The following is a 19,823-nucleotide window of genomic DNA, read 5'->3' as shown; positions in this document are numbered from 1 at the left end:
CAGTTGCCTGGCACCTGCAAATGGCGAGAAGCTGGGTGACATGGCTGCTGCATCTGGCTCCTGGCTCCCAGCCACTCGCAGGAGCCAGGAAACTGACCAGCACATCAGCCCTGGTCAGTTTCCCAGCTGTTGCAAGTGGCAGGGAGCTGGGAAGCTCCTGGAGCTGCACCTGGCTCCTGCCACTCTTGGGAGCTGGGAAACTAAGCAGCGCAGCACCTGGCTCCCAGTTCCCGCAAGCCAGGAGCAGCAGCACTGGTCAATTTCCCAGCTCCCCCAAACTACAGAGACCCAGGAACTGGGCAGTAAGGTGAGCGCTGCCAGTGGTGGGGATGCAGCAGGGCTTGGGGACTGTGAGATAGGTTTCCACAATGCACTGCTACAGCAGTCGATGTTTGGCCACTCGAGTGTGGCAGCACTAACTTGACTTTGTGTGGACTTTGTGGAAAGTGATGATACTCAAAATCAAATTTATAAAACCCAGAGTTACAAAATTGAATTTATCTGGTACTATAATGCAATCATTGTTGTGTGTCCGTCTGTAAGTCCTCATTCCCTTTACAAAAGGAACAGAGTAGATTGGATTGGTTTAATAAATGTTGACTCAGTAGTGCTTGATAGTTGTTTATCAATAGCTTTATGTACTTAAGAGTTTCACTTTCACAGCAATAATGGATTTCCCAAAATGTAGCAAATTGCTGTACATTTCTGTGCCCACTAGCTCGGATACATGGGGTGCTGCCATTTTTGTCTGCACAAAGTGTAAAATTTCTTCATGGGAAACAGTAAGAATTTTGTTGCAAGATTTTGAAAAAATCACCACAACTTTGTAGTATATATTCCCAGATCAAGAATGACAAGGGGAGCTCACGGATTCCTGTCAGAAGGTTATCTCTGATGGCTGATTAGTTGCCTCAGCAAATACCTAAACTAATGCCAGTGGCGTTGATTTATATAGTCTTGAGAGATTGCATACACACCCATCAGTTAAGAAGCCTAGATTTAGTACTTGCAATTCTCATGACAAACTTTAGAAAGCAGTTTGATATCTGGCAGTTTTCACTCAAGGGCCAATGGCTTTGCTGCTCTGCTCAATTCCAGCAGTTAGATAATGTGGAGCAGGACAGGGCCTTTACAATGCTAAGTAGTGACATGAAGGTGACAAGTTGGCAGCAACTTCACACTTGAACTTCTCTGTTTTTTGAGTGCAGCAGGCGAAATGGCCAAAGAACCAGTACTTTTGTAATGAAAATGCACCTCATACCATTCTTAATTCTATCAAAACAAAAAAGCAGTAAAGTAGCGCTTTAAAAACTAACAAAATAACTTATTAGGTGAGCTTTGGTGGGACAGACCCACTTCTTCAGACCACAGCCATACCAGAACAGACTCAATATTTAAGGCACAGAGAACCAAAAATAGTAATCAAGGTTGACAGATCAGAAAAAAAAGGATCAAGGTGAGCAAATCAGAGAGAAGAGGGGTGGGGGGGCACTAAGAATTAGATTAAGCCAAGTATGCAAAAGAGCATACTTTTCTTTTGCATACTTGGCTTAATCTAATTCTTGACTCACCCTGCCCCCCACCCCTCTACTCTCTGATTTGCTCACCTTGATCCTTTTTTTTCTGATTTGTCAACCTTGATTACTATTTTTGGTTCTCTGTGCCTTAAATATTGAGTCTGTTCTGGTACGGCTGTGGTCTGAAGAAGTGGGTCTGTCCCACCAAAGCTCACCTAATAAATTATTTTGCTAGTCTTTAAAGTGCTACTTTACTGCTTTTTTCTTTTGATAGTATATAGACCAGCACGGCTTTCTCTCTGTTACCATTCTTAATTCTGTCTGTTAAATCTTAATTAGAGTGCTATGAAATCCTACATTGAGGCTCCTAATCAGTGGAAATATAATGTGACTGTAGGGGAACACTAAAATGCTTCTTGAGGAGCCTGGAATGGAATTTTTGACTCCTATTTATATAGTATATACATTTCTGATTCTCAGTCTAAATTCAAATTTCTTGGTTTGCTTAGGATCTTACTCTTCAACATTTCATTATGAAATCTTTCAATTATGTTGTGTAATTTTAATTTTATATTGTAATTTTTCTTTCACTTTAATAAATCCACAATGCACAGTTTTTACTAGCCCTTGTCCTACTCTTTATTTTTCTTTTATTAAACATATTTTTAGAGAACAATTGGCCCATCTCAGTTAATCTGGACGGTTTATTTGTACTGGGTATGTGCCCATGGGGAAGCTTAAAGCCATAGAAGAGTAAATTCAGCAATTCAATACAGTTATGTGACGAGATAGAAGTATGCAGTAAATCATGTCCATGTTTAATCTTACAGCTGTTTAACTGGCTGCATTTGGCTTTTCAAATGTGCTCAGCTCTTTTACCTAAACAGAAAAAGTCTGAAGTTTCAATAACAACTGAAATAGACTTATACAAGCCTGAGAAACTTTGCCATAGTTGGTATAAACTTTAGGAATATTAAAAACAAAATAAAGCTGTATTTAAATAATGTTTTGAAATACCCATAATAGCCAGGAATTTTAACTGATGTCCTTAATTTGAAGAGTTGCAAAGCATAAAAATTCAAACCTAATAGCAAAGCTTAAACCTAATCTTGAGAATTTTGAAGACAGTGGAATTATGCTGATGACGTGGCCCAGTATTTGGTGGTTGCTTGTTCAGTGCTGCAACAATTATTAACCATTTCCAGTTTTTAACATTTTTACACATATGTCTATGTAGAATAGTAACAAAGAGAAAGCCGTGCTAGTCTATCAAAACAAAAAGCAGTCAAGTAGCACTTTAAAGACTAGCAACATAGTTTATTAGGTGAGCTTTCGTGGGACAGACCCAAGTGGGTCTGTCCCACAAAAGCTCACCTAATAAACTATGTTGCTAGTCTTTAAAGTGCTACTTGACTGCTTTATATATGTATATGTATTTATTGTTGAGTGAATTGTTTCTGACAGACAGCCATGGAAACTGAAGTTGACTATTCAACCACCGGACAGACACAGCAGCAGTACTATCTTCCAACACTGCTGCCCAAATGGCAGTGTGTTTCCACCCTCAACGGATAGGGATGTCTCTAAGGCAAATCTGTGTGGTCCATTCAGTCTTTGGTTCAGGGTCGATCTTCTGGATCTACCAGATGAGGGTGGAAACGTACTGGCATTTAGGCAGCAGTGTTGGAAGCTAGTGCTACTGCTGTATCGGGGTGTTGCTTACCGTATGCTCTGTCCTTCCCTCTGGAACAGGTTGTGGCTTTGAGGCACAGTCAGCACCTTTATGTGATAAAGTGCTAGAAAGAACATAAGTGTCAAGTATCAGAGGGGTAGCCGTGTTAGTCTGGATCTGTAACAGCAACGAAGGGTCCTGTGGCACCTTATAGACTAACAGAAAAATTTTGAGCATGAGCTTTCATGAGCACAGACTCACTTCAAACCAGCATCTGATGAAGTGAGTCTGTGCTCACGAAAGCTCATGCTCAAAACTTTTCTGTTAGTCTGTAAGGTGCCACAGGACCCTTCGTTGCTGTTACAGAAAGAACATAGACATCCATGCTGAAACTCTCCTGTGCATGCAGACTTTTTTCTCCACTCCAGCTTCCAGACCTTGTATAAACCAACTAGGTCAGAGGGGGAAAAGCAGTCTCACTGGTCAGAAAACAGAGATGGAAGAAATCCCAGATTATCAGAAGAATTGCTCATAAAACTATAACAGGTACAGAAGAAAAGACCACGCCTGTGGGCACTGACCGGTTTTGGGGGCCAGGATTAACAGATGTTTTGTATTTGTGTAAACGTATTGGTATGAACGCAAACATTAGCAAAGTATGTGTACAGATACAGATTTTGGATTAACATACTCACTTAAAATGTAAATTCAGTCTTTTAGAATGTGTCGGTGACTTGTATCTAGAAAGATCTTAAGGCCACACGAGACCATGAGATCATCTACTCTGATCTGCCTTTTGCAGACCTGAGTTTCACCCAAATACTCCAGTGTTGAGCCCAAGGTCTGAATTTAAACAAAAGCATTGCAGTCTTTAGGAAATTTTGTGTTCCATAGGCAGAGAATAGGAGAGAGAGCGAGAGAGAGAGCAGACATATCAATATTTCGGATTGCCAGTTCTCCAGGATTGCTCTGGAGTCTCCAGGAATTACAAATTAATATATCCAACCCAAAACTGGCAACTCCACCAATGTTACAGCCTTTTACTGTTACTGTTGCTTGTTACAAAACTTCACTGGCTGGCAAAGTCATTCAGTAACAAATATTGTCTTGTTTGATGTCCAGGAGTGCCTTCCCCTTATAATCAAGCTAAATCTTTTCTAGGACCTTCCATTTCTGTGTCAGAGTTCTGACTGTAGTCAAAGTGGGCCTAGATTTGAACAGTGAATATTAAATTTTGTACATAATCCAAGTGAGGGAGGGCAGTTACAGCCCCCTATCTTACTGCCTTTTGATGGCTCTGTCACTTCAGGCATTCAGGGATTTGTTTTTTACAAATGAGAAAAGTCTGTAAGAAAAAGGAACAGGGGTGGGGTTTGTTTAGGTTTAAATTAAAAACTGTCACTGGTTTGAAAGACATCCGCTTATTTAGTTATTTCATAATGGCATAACTTGCATCCAGATGATGGAGGTCCCTCTGGCCTTGTTCTTAGTCAGTCATGTGGGGAGAGTCTTTTGAGTTTTACTGTAACTAAATAAAATCAAGAAGGAATTCAAGTGTCTTAGTCAGTTATGCCGAGACAATGAGGGAAGAGAGTTGTCTGGGCTCCAGCTTCTACCCCCTCCCCCACCCTTCATTCTTAGAAACTGCTGAGTCTTAATGAAATAAACCCACAAACAACTGAACTGTTGTTTCATATGTTGCAGTTTTATGTGAACAAAAGAGGACTTTGCAGAAATGTGAAAGTTTCCTGACTGGCTTTTCCATAGATCTTGGACCTAGTTTTCAGAAGTGCTGAGTATCCAAAACTGCAATTGAAGAGGGCTTACCTCCTGTGGGGGAAAATAATGCTCCAGTTTTCAAGGAATAAATGTGACTTTTTGTTTCATATTACAGTAAATCAAATCCCCCTTTCAAGAGCAAGCGTCTTGTCCAATGAGTAAAAGTGGAAGCAAGCGATTTTATCCAATTCAGTGAAGTATATCTCTTTTCAGTGTAACAAGATGGTTTTTGTACACCTCACTATGGGATCACAGAGCATATCATTTTCTAGGAATCTCTGCTTATAAAGAAAAACAATGATTGTGCACCTCATGTGGTGGTTGTTGCCTCTGCCATAGGCTCAGTCACTATCCCAGTGCAGATAGTTACAGAGAGGTTGCCCTGTTAGTCTGTACAATATCGTCACAAAACAAAAAAAGCAGTCATGCAGCACTTTAAAGACTAACAAAATCATGTATTAGGTGGTGAGCTTTCATGGATAAGACCTATACTGAAGAAGTGGGTCTGTCCCACAAAAGCTCATCACTCAATAAATTACGTTGCTGATCTCAGAAGTGCTTCATGACTGCTTTTCGGTCCAGTGCAGATAACGTAGCTTCCCACAGCAGAGAGCTTGCCCAGTGTGATAGCATGCTCACTGCAGCTCCGTAGATAACACAACCTTACTATTCTAATGGTATTTTGTTAATCATACACTTTGCTAATTTTGACAAAAGGCATGTGCAAAGTTACTTCATTAAGCAGATTGTTCTGTATGCTTTCTCATTAGATAGGCATGTGGATAAATTACAGTTATATGGTGGACTCCTGATAGAATTACGTAAGCCTCAACAACATCAGCTTCATTTGCTAAGCATGATAAATCTCTGATAAGGCAAAGGTGACTATCTGGTATGAAGCCGTCTTTGCTGCACTCCTTCTGTACTGCCTTGGGAGAGGATGGTTTGGTGGCAGGACGGAGGAGGAGTTAAGAACTACCAGTCACTCCTCTATTATAGGAGTGGGGCAACACAACAGCCTTCTGCAGTGCTGAGATTGCAATAATGGGCATAGAACAGGTCTATTACCACTTCCTAACCTGGATTTTAACCTTGGATTTCTCTCTTCTCTGCATTTGTTATGCACAATGTAGCCTGGTTACTTAAAGCTTTGCATTGGACTGAGGACTTGTCTTTTTGTGAGAAAAATGTTGTTTGTTCCCTGTTGCTGTTAAACAAGGGACGTACTTTTATTTAATGAATGGAAAGAGACTATAAAAATCCTGACCTTTTTAACATGATCTGAGTATGTGCTGCTTTTGCTGCTGCAGTGTGACTGCATTTAAGATGATTTTCAGTTGAAACAAATTGGAATGCACTTGTTTAGACTTTACTTGACAAATCCTAGGAAATGGCATATATTTTTTCTAGCCCTTAATATATTGTGTGATCTCAAAGATTTCAGTGGGTAATTTAAATCATAAGACTCTAGATTTTCTTTTGTCATCACAAATAGATGGGTTTGCAGATGCAATTAAGGCTTTACAGGAGCAGCTGAAATCTGATTTACCCACATTACAGCGTATATTGGCTTTGATACTAGGCTACCAACATCATTTAAACAGGAACATTGGGAATAAAATGGACTTCAGGCCAACATTTTGTCTTTGAAATGAGGAGAGAAATGATTATTTAGCCTAGGCTGTGTTTTGGTTTTGAACACATTTCATTTATTGTGAATTTAGTTAATGTGGGTTGCTGAGGAAATAAAACATCTTCCCCGCAAAGGGACACAAGGGAATTAATAAATGTATCTTAAAACTCACTCGACTTTTCATCAGTGGAAGGTCTGTGCTCTTTTGATTTAACCTTTCCCTTCGCACTGGTGTATTTTATAATCTGAGGTACCGGTCTTTTTTTAAAGTCAAAAGAAGATTTTAATACTTTTGGAGTAGAACTTAATTATTTTATCCACATAAATCTATGGTTTTAATAGTAATAAAAAAGTTGGCAAGCCGGTTGTAACAAAGGAACAGATAATCCTGGATGAGCATAATTTTCTTATGTTGAAGAAGCTGTTCTTATGTCAATATTTCCCCATAGAACAGATTTAGTTTCAACCATTTACTTGCATTAATTTTGTATTGGGTGGAAAGTTTGTGAATTCTGTTCTGTCACGCTGAAAACTTATTTACAATGGATCTGAGTTCACTAGAAACAAAATTCCATTGTACTTCTTCTAGGAAAGGAATAAGTGGTTTCTTCTCTGTTCCAGTTGGCTATCTGATTTCTTGAGATTTTATGCATTTTAATAAAAGTAGAGATATGAAATCAGATGGTCATGGACATTAAATGGGTTTCCCTAGAAAATATCAGATACAGAAACTAATATCTGTATTATACTGGATCATTGATGCAGTTCCCGTTCCCCACCTTCCCATCTATTACACAGAGTTCCAAATTTTCACAACATCTGGGGCCTACTTCTGATCTCTTTGGCCGTTTCTACACATGCCACTTTCTTCGAAAGTAGCATACTAATAAAGAGCCTGAAATATGCTAATCATAGAATCATAGAACGCTAGGACTGGAAGGGACCTCAAGTGGCCATCGAGTCCAGCCCCCTGCCCCAATGGCAGGAACAAGTATTATTTAAACCATCCCTGATAGATGTCTATCTAACCTGTTCTTAAATATCTCCAGCGATGGAGATTCCACAACCTCCTTTGGCAATTTATTCCACTGTTTGACCTCCCTGACAGTTAGGAACTTTTTCCTAATGTCCAGCCTAAACCTCCCTTGCTGCAGTTTAAGCTGTTGCCTCTTGTTCTATCCTCAGAGGCCAACAACAATAAGTTTTCTCCTTCCTCCTTATGACTCCCTTTTAGATACCTGAAAACTGCTATCATGTCTCCCCTCAATCTTCTCTTTTCCAAACTAAACAAGCCCAATTCTTTCAACCTTTTTTCATAGGTCACATTCTCTAGACCTTTAATCATTCTTGTCGCTCTTTTCTGGACCCTCTCTAGTTTCTCCACATCTTTTTTGAAGTGCAGTGCCCAGAACTGGACACAATACTCCAGCTGAGGCCTAACCAGCGCAGAGTAGAGCGGAAGAATGACTTCTCGTGTCTTGTTCACAACACACTTGTTAATGCATCCCAGAATCATGTTTGCTTTTTTTGCAACAGCATCACACTGTTGACTCATATTTAGCTTGTGGTCCACTATAATCCCTAGATCCCTTTCTGCTGTAGTCATTCCTAGACAGTCTGTTCCCATTCTGAATGTGTGAAACTGATTGTTCCTTCCTTAGCATAAGGGCATGTGATTTGGAGTCCAGAAGACGTTCTTCCGGACTCCAAAACACTGTTTAGAAGCGTGGCCCCCAGGGGGTCATGTGGAAGGAAGTTCTTCTTCTGGTGGCCCCTTCTTCCTGAAAAATTTTGGGAAGGAGGGGCCTCCAGAAGAAGGAGTTCCTTCCGGAAGACCCCCCCCCCACTCCCGGGGGCTGCACTTCTAAATGGCATTTTGGAGTCTGGAAGAATGTCTTCTGGACTCCAAATCATGTGACCTTATGCTAATGAGGCATGGGGAATTTGCATCCATGCATCATTAGCATATTTCGGGCCATTTATTAGCATGCCACTTTCTTTGAAAGTGGCATGTATAGAAAGGGCCTTTGAGATCAGCGTAAGAGGAGAGGAGATTTAGGCTCCAAATTTAAGTGTGTGTGGTGAGTAAGAGAGAGAGAAGGTAAGGTTGTGCATGGAATGTAGGATGTGAATTAATGTGATTTACATAGACAAGAAAAGAGAGATTGAAAGAGGAGAAATGGAAACCAGGAACACCTGAATTTTAAACCTAGCTCTGATACTGTTCCCTTTGTAACCTTTTTCAAGTCACTTAATTTCTGTGACAGATATTCTCCTTTGTTAAATGGAGATAGTATCTACCTCAGGAGTATCCCTAACTATAGAAGGCCACTCCCCCAGAGTACAGGTGAGATTATAGTGTGGTGGTAATTTTTTAGGGAAAGTCAGCTAAAGCACGGCCTAGTAGACTAATCTCATCTCAGTGCTTGGTTACAGAAGCAGGAGATATGGGCATAGAATAGACTTGCTGTGGTGTCCAGCCAGTTTTGAAGCAGCAGCCACAATATCGAGCTAGCCTCAGCATTCTGAAAATATATTTATTGTTCAAGCCAACTAGCCACACTCAACTGGCCAAGTAGCCATATGTCGGTAGTGGCTACTGTGTTGGACACCACAGGAGTAGAGAGAGACCATTTCTTAGTTGCCATTTCTCAGTATCCTCATTTGAAATCACTTAACAGAGCATAGGAAAGCAATGGGATATTAAAACAAATGGACAGTTAACTGACCTTTCTTTGACAATCATTTATAGACACATCTAAAATTCATGGTCTAAATCCAATACCTTTTGTATTTATCTGGAATTCTGGATTACTTTGTCCCTTCTCTGCTTTTTAGCAGAAAACTCGCAGCTTTCATGCTATGAGTAAGTTTTACTCCTGTCCCCCACATGCAGAATGTTTAATATTTAGTGATTTAATTAAGAAATTTAAAAAAGACAAACAAAAAACAGATACTGGAGTTTTCTTCATCAGGTTTTCAAAGACCCAGGTTCTTTGCATATGCTGATCTGTATCTTACTTCATGGACCCTTTGGGCTAAATTTTTACAGACCTGAGTAGGGTATAGCTGAAAAGCTGCACCACCCAGGAGTTTGTTTTGAGGATTCAGGTAAGTTTAAACTGAACTTAAGAAACCTGTGGCTGGCCCATGGCAATTGACTTGGACTTATGGGGCATGGACTAGGGAACTGTTTAATTATAGTGTAGATGTTCCAGTTTAGGCTAGAGCTGTAGGACCCTGCAAGGTGGGTGGATCCCAGAGTTCAGGCTGCACCCTGATTTTGAACATCTATACCTTTGTTAAAGAGCCCTTAGCCTGAGGCCAAGTGAGAAGCTGCTAGCTGTGGGTGTCTACCTGAAGCATAGACATAGCCTTATGGTGCATCTACAATGCACCCTTCTTTACCCAATCAAAACAAAAAGCAGTCAAGTAGCACTTTAAAGACTAGCAAAATAGTTTATTAGGTGAGCTTTCGTGGGACAGACCCACTTCTTCAGACCATAGCCAGACCAGAACAGACTCAATATTTAAGACACAGAGAACCAAAAACAGTAAGCAAGGAGGACAAATCAGAAAAAGATAATCAAGGTGAGCAAATCAGAGAGTGGAGGGTTGAGGGGGAAGATCAAGAATTAGATTGAGCCAAGTAAGCAGACGAGCCCCTATAGTGACTCAGAAAGTTCCCATCACGATTTACCCAGTGTGCTGTGTACATGCATACATGGCTCCCTAGCATGGGTGTAGATGGAGCAGCACGAATTGGGTGAGTAGACTGCAGACACATCTCAACAGCATGTGTATGTGCCCATGTTCTATACCACTCATGCCTGTCTTCTTGTCTCCCTGTCTGCTATTTTAACAGGTTAGTATCCTGCTGCTTCCTTGCAGCTGCCACACTTTGTCTGCCACAGGAAAGGACTCTGGCTGCAAGGAATGGCTTTGCCAGCTCCCTGCTGCTAGAGCAACTCTTGCAGCAGTGCAAGGCTCTGGGAGCAAGGAGCTGCTATTGCATCCCTATTGCATCCCCACCCCGCAGTTTTCACTGACGTGACTGCAGCACACTGTGGCCGTGGCGTGCTTTTCATCACAGAGCATAGCAACCTGCATGCTACATGCTGCTGTCAGTGGTATGTTGTCTGAGGGGCATTGTGACTGAGGCACAATTCTTAAGCTGCATCTTCCGTGCGAGGGTAGGAAAGATAAACAAGTTACCACTCTTTTGACCCAGTTATTGCAGGAAACGTGGAGTGACAAGTAGTGGCGCCATAACCTTTTGAAAAGTGGGAGAGGACAGTATTACTGACTGATCTTTCTTGCTCTTTCCTTCTTCCCAGCTGCGGGGGCAGGGTTGATGGCACTTGGTCCTTCTTTTCCCTCTTTCTGTGTGTTCCTGGGACTCCTACACCATCTGATGCATTTGCTCCACACTCCCTGATCCACGTGATTGTGGGTGGAGTGCTCCTGAGCTCAGGCAGAGAGTGGCACTTCACACACCACCTGGTAAATAGGATTTGGAACACTCAGCACTTGATTCTGCTCCTACAGTGGAGTAAATCAGGAGTAACTGTACTGAAGTCAAAGGAGTTGAACTAGTTACACCAGTGGTAAATGAAGTTTGAATCAAGCCCTTGGTGCTCATGTATACTGAAGTGACCATTGCCCCTCTTTATTTACCTGAGAAAAGCTTTCCAGAGGAAAGGGCTAGAAAGACCAGCCATTTTAGTAGTTGATAGTTAATTACAGAGCTTTGGAAATCTTCCCAGTTCAGTAATGTTAAAAAATGATCATTAATTCTTCTTACTCTATTTAGTACATAACAATGTAAAATGGCTGGATTTATTATTAAGGGATCTCCAACAGCTCTAGGAGCACAGATCTCCACTAAGTCATGAAGATGTATGCGCTTTAAATCTTCAGGAGGTCTGGTTTGGATCATTTGAGTGAGGTTAACAAAGCCATATCTTCAGTGAGCAGCTGAAAGTGAAGTAAAACAGCCCCTGTGTGGTTGCCGCGGTTCATGATTTACAGAACTGAATTCACAGTGCTGCTCCTGCTGCTGAAAAACATACGGTCTCAACTGCTGTTTATTTTTAAATTAAAAAAGCAGCTCTATATTCAGTTTACTTTATTGCTAGAGGGCAGGGAAATATAGGTAAAAGCCGTTAATCCCCAGCAGGCTGCTGGGTAGCCAAACAGTTAGGGATGACAAAAGTTAATTGGAAACATGAGCCGTTTAACAGAAAACATATTTGTGATAATTGAGAGAGTAGCGTCTCCAGAAGGGAAGGTTTGCAAAGAGAAACTTTAGAAGAGGAGAAGTGGCCACTGATAGGTGAGTAAGCAAGAGTGATTTTCAAGCTCTCTTTAGGTGCTGAATTTATTACTTTAGAAAACCAGGTGGCATTAAAAAACCTAAATAAATAAGAGATTTGTGCTCATTGAAGAATGGTTTGCAATTACTGACACTAGCTCTTCTTACAGCTGGAGGCATTTATTAGATAAAAATGTGTCACTTAGGTTCACTCCAGGAATACGGATGCAATTGGTTTTATTTTTGCAAAGTAGGTTTGCCTATGTTTTTAATGGATACCAGAATTTGAAACTCCCTTAACTGGAAATAACTTTAGTGATGTTGTTTGTCTCTCCCCCTCCCCTTTTCTCCATGCAGTTTTTCTAGGAAATGAATTTGAACAGTAAAGGTTTTCTAAAAGCACAGGGAAGGCTGTGGTCAGATAATGCACATGTACTTGTTAATGAAGATGCACTGTAGACCTAGAAGATGTGCTAAAACATAGGTGACGTTTGCATGTTTAACCTCATTTGGGTGTGTTTGTAAAACTGAGGCAACTTCAACTACCATAGTGAGAGTTAGCTAATGTATTGAGGGGATCAAAAATCAGAAGTCTTACTTTGTTTAGTGAGCCTTCTGTAGTTTGTAACAATGAGGAATCTTTCTTTCCTAATAGTAGTAGTCTGAAGAACCAACCCTTTTACTGTGGAAAGGAATTTGATTAATCAGAACTATTTTAATACCTGGTGCTACTGTCTTTGTTTTTGCCAGAGCCAGCAGACAATACAGCCTCCCAGTCCACAGGAATGAATGAAAATGTGCCATCCTCAATTCAAAGCAGCAGCAGTACAAATGCTGTTAGCTGCAATAACTCGTCGGCCATTCCCCAGCCCAGCTCTGCCATCAAACCCTGGCGCAGCAAGTCCCTTAGTGCAAAGCACACAGCCACGTCTTCCATGTTATCTGTAAAGCAGCCAATCCCAGAGTCTCCAAAACCTCCTTCAGAAGTGGTCAAAGCAACTCCGAATGGTCAAAAATCCATGCTTGAGAAATTAAAACTCTTCAATAGCAAAGGAGGCTCCAAAACAGGAGGAACATCCCCTGAGTGCTCAGGTTCTCGGGACACTAGCTGCGAAAGACTAGAGACACTTCCCAGCTTTGAGGAAAGTGAAGAGATAGATGCTGCAAATCGGAATATGAACAACCCAGGACCAACATCCAGTAGCCCCAAAATTGCACTTAAGGGAATTGCACAAAGAACTTTTAGCCGGGCACTGACTAATAAGAAAAGTTCCCCAAAGGGCAGTGAGAAAGAGAAGCAGAAAGAGAAGGAAAGGGACAAAAGCAAAGACATTGCGAAAAGAATATCCGTAACTGAGAAGCAGGAGATGAAAGAGGAGCCAAAAGAAGAACAGACAGCACCAGCTGCAACAGAGATGCCAAAAAAGTCCTCCAAGATTGCAAGCTTTATCCCTAAAGGAGGAAAGTTGAATAGTGCCAAGAAGGAGGCCTCCACACCTTCGCACAGTGGAATACCAAAACCAGGAATGAAAAACACCACAGGGAAATCCTCAAGTGCCCCAACGTCTGCAAAGGAAGGTGAAAGAAGCCGGAGTGGGAAACCTAGCTCAGGGCTCTCTCATCAGAAGACCCAACTAGACAGCAGGAATTCCAGTTCCACTTCCAGTTTAGCCTCCTCAGAAGGAAAAGGGATAGGAGGGGTGTCTACTCTTAGCAGTAGCAGCAGCACCCAAGCTGTCAATGGGCCACTTAGTACTACACAGACTACAGGAAGCAATACTGTGAGCGTTCAGCTACCTCATCCACAACAGCAATACAACCACCCAAACACTGCCACAGTAGCTCCTTTCATGTACAGGTAGGTTTAACTCTTCAAGCGTGATGTTTTGAATCTGAAATTTATCCATGTGTGCTGTACTTGGAGATGGGCAGAAAATTATACAACAGCTGAAGTGGTGCTGACACTTTTTAAAAAACTGACATAATTTAGCAAGTTATTGTTAAAAATCAACAATCCTAGCTGAGACAGTGATAGTTCCCAGCAGTTAAAAAAATAAATGATTGCCGTAATCCCAGATAACGTTTGCTTAAAGCTGGCTTTATAGAACTAGCTTATTAACAGTACCTTTACAGTGTGTGTGCTCGAGATGTAATATTTATAGGGGTCAGCTGTGTTAGTCATTGCCTGTGGTGGGTTGGTAGAGTGGAGTTGCATTATAGCACTCGGAACTCATATAGGTACTGTGTCCCGGAGAGGTATGATATCTACAACTGCCAACTGACAAACATACCAATTCAGATCATTGGTGTGTGCAGTGTTTGGAGCCCTGGTGTAGGTAGTTGAGCAGCTGCTTTGTCATTTTTAATGTGTTGATCAGACTGTTTTTTTATATGTCACAAGCTACGTCTACACGTGAAGCCTACTTTGAAGTAGCCTATTTTGATGTGGAGACATCGAAATAGGCTATTTCGATGAATAACGTCTACATGTCCTCCAGGGCTGGCAACGTCGACGTTCAACATCGACGTTGCGCAGCACCACATCGAAATAGGCGCTGCGAGGGAACGTCTACACGCCAAAGTAGCACACATCAAAATAAGGGTGCCAGGCACAGCTGCAGACAGGGTCACAGGGCGGACTCAACAGCAAGCCGCTCCCTTAAAGGGCCCCTCCCAGACACAGTTGCACTAAACAACACAAGATCCACAGAGCCAACAACTGGTTGCAGACCCTGTGCATGCAGCATGGATCCCCAGCTGCAGCAGCAGCAGCCAGAAGCCCTGGGCTAAGGGCTGCTGCACATGGTGACCATAGAGCCCCGCCGGGGCTGGAGAGAGAGCGTCTCTCAACCCCTCAGCTGATGGCCACCATGGCAGACCCCGCTATTTCGATGTTGCGGGACGCGGATTGTATACACGTGCCCTACTTCGACGTTCAACTTCGAAGTAGGGCGCTATTCCCATCCCCTCATGGGGTTAGCGGCTTCGACGTCTCGCCGCCTAATGTCGATGTTAACGTCGAAATAGCGCCCAACACGTGTAGCCGTGACGGGTGCTATTTTGAAGTTAGTTCCGCTACTTCGAAGTAGTGTGCACGTGTAGACATGGCTACAGTGTTAAAGATGGTTGCAGTTGTTGGTAACCCATCTACACCAGTGCTCCTGATATTGCTAACAGTGCTGAAAATAGCTCAGTGTTTGCAATGCTGAGATATGTTTAGAAAATGTCCTTAGTGTTGACAAGACCTCAGGTCGAAGGAAGAGCATGACTGAAGCTCCATCCTTGGTTAGAGTCAAGCATTCACTCTCTCATGAGTGGGTTTTGCTCTGTTGCTAGATCTGGAGTCAGCTGAGTGGGCCATAGCCCTGCTTCCTCCATGAGCCTTTAAGAAAGGTGTGTGGAACAGTCCTTGCACTTGGGGAAGAAAAAGGTGGGCTCAGGTCCTATTTGGGAACAAGAAGTGAGATCCTTGTGCCTTCTGTCCCACCTCTTGGGAACTTATCCATTGCTGAGCAGAATCAAGCCAACACTGGGGTTTTCGTTTGCATTGTCCAGTATATTTATAAAAAGCTGTCCAAGCATCCTGCAGCATCAGCACATGAAAATGTGGCCCTGCAAATAAAATACATCTTAATATTACATTCTTCTTGATGTTGCTATTAAAGTACACATATATTCTATTAAAATTTCTGAGTGCATCTTGCTCCCTAAACCCACTACTTTCAAATCAGTGCTATGGCAGCATCTTGCATTGGCCTTACGGTGAGCTGGCCCAGGCCTGCTGTTTGCTTACAAACCCATTAGAGGTGTAGCTCTCTGTTTTCAGCTAGAGCGTACCAATGCAGCTCTAAGCATTATAGTCCTGTAGATGAAGATTGAACAGACCTTTGTGTTTGGGCCTGTTACTTATCATGGGAACTAAGTTGAACTGATTTGCCTAGTAGTCAGAAGGCCAAGTAGTGCACATATTAAGTATAGATGCATTCACACACAAGCCTGCCATGCCCTGCCCTGCCCTGCCCTGCCCTGCCCTTCAAATACTCCCCATAGCTATGATTAGCTCTCAGTTGTTACATTTCTTACCAATATGAACAAGCAAGGGTGAATTCATTACACATTGTATTTTGTTGTCTATGACTATAATGTCCGGATGAAAAAGTCAAAATAAAACTCACTGTAATAACTGAGTTGGAGCCGATCTCCATTCAGTGTTTTCGGTAACAGTATCCTTGGGAATATGAAAGCAGCGGAGCTGCTCACAATAAAATTTTTATAACTCTAATAACAGATTGTGATCTCAAGGTAATATTTATTTGACCTTATGAAAGAATGCAAAACAAACTGCACAATTCTGCCAGAAAAATTGCTGCAGACTTGAAAAAATAACACATTTACTTGCCCAGCCAGAAGTCAAAATGAAAGGTCAAAATGTATCATCTTGTTTCCTTGAAAAATGAAGAGGAACAGTAAATCTATACTTAATAGAAAGTGGATTAATAGTATGTCTTTGTTTGAAAGACCTGAAGCATACAATTTATAGCACTGTTTTTATGTTTATGTTCCAAATTTCAAACTCTGTCCATTACTGGTATTGATTGGTGTTTCCACAGTGTCCATGAAGGCCATCCATGGACCTAGACCTCATTGTTCTAGGAGCTGTACAGATGCAGAACAAAGTGATGGCCTCTGCCATAAAATACCATTAGCTGTGTCTACACGTGCACGCTACTTCGAAGTAGCGGCACTAACTTCGAAATAGCGCCCGTCGCGGCTACACGCGTCGGGCGCTATTTCGAAGTTAACTTCGACATTAGGCAGCGAGACGTCGAAGTCGCTAACCTCATGAGGGGATCGGAATAGCGCCCTACTTCGACGTTCAACGTCGAAGTAGGGACCGTGTAGACGATCCGCGTCCCGCAACGTCGAAATTGTGGGGTCCTCCATGGCAGCCATCACCTGGGGGGTTGAGAGACGCTGCCTCTCCAGCCTGTGCGGGGCTGTATGGTCACCGTGTGCAGCAGCCCTTAGCCCAGGGCTTCTGGCTGCTGCTGCTGCAGCGGGGGATTCATGCTGCATGCACAGGGTCTGCAACTCGTTGTCGGCTCTGTGTATCTTGTGCTGTTTAGTGCAAGTGTGTCTGGGAGGGGCCCTTTAAGGGAGCGGCTGGCTGTTGAGTCCGCCCCGTGACCTTGTCTGCAGCTGTGCCTGGCACCCTTATTTCGATGTGTGCTACTGTGGCGTGTAGACGTTCCCTCGCAGCGCCTATTTCGATGTGGTGCTGCGCAACGTCGATGTTGAACATCGACGTTGCCAGCCCTGGAGGACGTGTAGACGTTATTCATCGAAATAGCCTATTTCGATGTCACCACATCGAAATAGGCTACTTCGATGTAGGCTTCACGTGTAGATGTAGCCATTATGTGCCAGACACACCTACAGGGAAGCCTCAAAGGAGCTAGTGTATCTTCTTGATCTTGGGGTCTTGCCCGCCAGGGTGGGATGTTAATATCAGGGTTTCAATCTGGCACATCTGGAAGGTAATATCTCTAATATCTGAACTTAGAGACCCACATCTGTTACCAAAGTCTATATTAGGTTCAGCAACGAAGGGTACTGTGGCACCTTATAGACTAACAGAAAAGTTTTGAGCATGAGCTTTTGTGAGCACAGACTCACTTCATCAAATGCTGGTCTTGGAAATCTGCAGGGCCAGGTATAAATAAGCCAGAGCAAGGGTGGGGTTAACAAGGTTAGCTCAGTCAGCAAGGGTGAGGCTTACTACCAGCAGTTGATCTGGAGGTGTGAACACCAAGGGAGGGGAAGCTGCTTCTGTATTTAGCCAGCCATTCGCAGTCTTAGTTTAAGCCAGAGCTGAGAGCATCGAATTTGCAGATGAATTGTAGCTCAGAAATTTCTCTTTGGAGTCTGGTCCTGAAATTTCTTTGCTGTAGGATAGCTACTTTTAAGTCTGCTACTGTGTGGCCTGGGAGATTGAAGTACTCTCCTACGGGTTTTTGTATATTGCCATTTCTGATGTCTGAGAGCACTTCAATCTCCCAGGCCACACAGTAGCAGACTTAAAAGTAGCTATCCTACAGCAAAGAAATTTCAGGACCAGACTCCAAAGAGAAATTTCTGAGCTACAACTCATCTGCAAATTCAATGCCCTCAGCTCAGGCTTAAACAAAGACTGTGAATGGCTGGCTAAATACAGAAGCAGCTTCCCCTCCCTTGGTGTTCACACCTCCAGATCAACTGCTGATAGTAAGCCTCACCCTTGCTGACTGAGCTAACCTTGTTATCCCCACCCTCTCTCTGGCTTATTTATACTTGGCCCTGCAGATTTCCAAGACCAGCATCTGATGAAGTGAGTCTGTGCTCACGAAAGCTCATGCTCAAAACTTTTCTGTTAGTCTATAAGGTGCCACAGGACCCTTCGTTGCTGTTACAGATCCAGACTAACACGGCTACCCCTCCGATATATTAGGTTCGTAAGTCTGCATCAGTGGCCCAGCTGCCACTAGAAACAGGCACTGAGACATTATGGCTACGTCTACACGTGCAGCCAACATCGAAATAGCTTATTTCGATGTTGAGACATCGAAATAGTCTATTTCGATGAATAACGTCTACACGTCCTCCAGGGCCGGCAACGTCGATGTTCAACTTCGACGTTGCTCAGCCCAACATCGAAATAGGTGCAGCGAGGGAACGTCTACACGTCAAAGTAGCACACATCGAAATAGGGATGCCAGGCACAGCTGCAGACAGGGTCACAGGGCGGACTCAACAGCCAGCCGCTCCCTTAAAGGGCCCCTCCCAGATACAGTTGCACTAAACAACACAAGATACACAGAGCTGACAACTGGTTGCAGACCCTGTGCCTGCAGCATAGATCCCCAGCTGCCGCAGAAGCAGCCAGAAGCCCTGGGCTAAGGGCTGCTGCCCACGGTGACCATAGAGCCCCGCAGGGGCTGGAGAGAGAGCATCTCTCAACCCCCCAGCTGATGGCCGCCATGGAGGACCCAGCAATTTCGACGTTGCGGGACGCGGATCGTCTACACGGTCCCTACTTCGACGTTGAACGTCGAAGTAGGGCGCTATTCCTATCTCCTCATGAGGTTAGCGACTTCGACGTCTCGCCGCCTAACGTCGAAGTTAACTTCGAAATAGCGCCCGACGTGTGTAGACGCGACGGGCGCTATTTCGAAGTCGGTGCCGCTACTTCGAAGTAGCGTGCACGTGTAGACGCAGCTTATAAGAGCAGCCTCAGATTTGCTTTAAACTATTTCAAGTTGGATATAGTTCTAAGGGGTGAATACAGTATGTGGGAATCACTGGAGAACAGGAACAATCTAGCCATCTCTTTCCCATATCCACAATCCCTATAGAAGGAGCTGTGACAGAGAGAAGGGGAAAATCTGTTATGAATATACTTCTGTTCTTGTAACTGCAAACAGCAAAATTATTATATCCTTCTGTATGTTGCCACATGCATGGCCGTTTAGCTGAGATCAAGAATAGTATCAGTGAAATAACTTCTGAGTGTTCCTATCTAGGAACCCTTTTCTGTACTTAAAGGAGGATGCGCTTAACTGTGAACTGCTGTGGTCCTAAGAGCCAAAACACAGTGTAATCAATAAAATGAAGTCATCACAGATATATTCTAATACAGAACTGAAAAAAAACTTCCACTTAGTGGCATGTGCCAATTTCTGTTTGCAGTCATTGTTAATTGTTTTATTTTACCTATTTGGTTTTTAAAGAAAAATTGGTGACACTGCTAGTCCACAAGGGAACTCTGCACAGGTGTGCAGAATTGTCACATTCATACTCTATTGTTAACAAAGATCAGATTTTCAGTCCACTACGTGCTGCTGAAAATTTAGCTGAAAATCAGAAGAGTCT

The 19,823-nt window shown here is 42.9% G+C and overlaps 1 protein-coding gene across 6 annotated transcripts in view; it reads left to right on the top strand.

Annotated features, from left to right (window-relative positions):
- The window catches only part of NAV2 (neuron navigator 2), a 359,017-nt gene that overhangs the window by 183,468 nt on the left and 155,726 nt on the right, over window positions 1-19,823 (top strand). For all 6 annotated transcript variants that reach the window (XM_074997678.1, XM_074997676.1, XM_074997677.1 and 3 more), the window contains one exon: window positions 12,666-13,773. In XM_074997678.1, the coding sequence (XP_074853779.1) occupies window positions 12,666-13,773 (1,108 nt within the window). The remainder of the gene's footprint in view (window positions 1-12,665; window positions 13,774-19,823) is intronic.

This window comes from Carettochelys insculpta, chromosome 6 (genome assembly GCF_033958435.1).
Source record: "Carettochelys insculpta isolate YL-2023 chromosome 6, ASM3395843v1, whole genome shotgun sequence".
In the NCBI taxonomy this organism is placed as follows: Eukaryota; Metazoa; Chordata; order Testudines; family Carettochelyidae; genus Carettochelys; species Carettochelys insculpta.
Note: the sequence above shows the minus strand (reverse complement) of the source record. Positions and strands in the feature narration are given on the sequence as shown.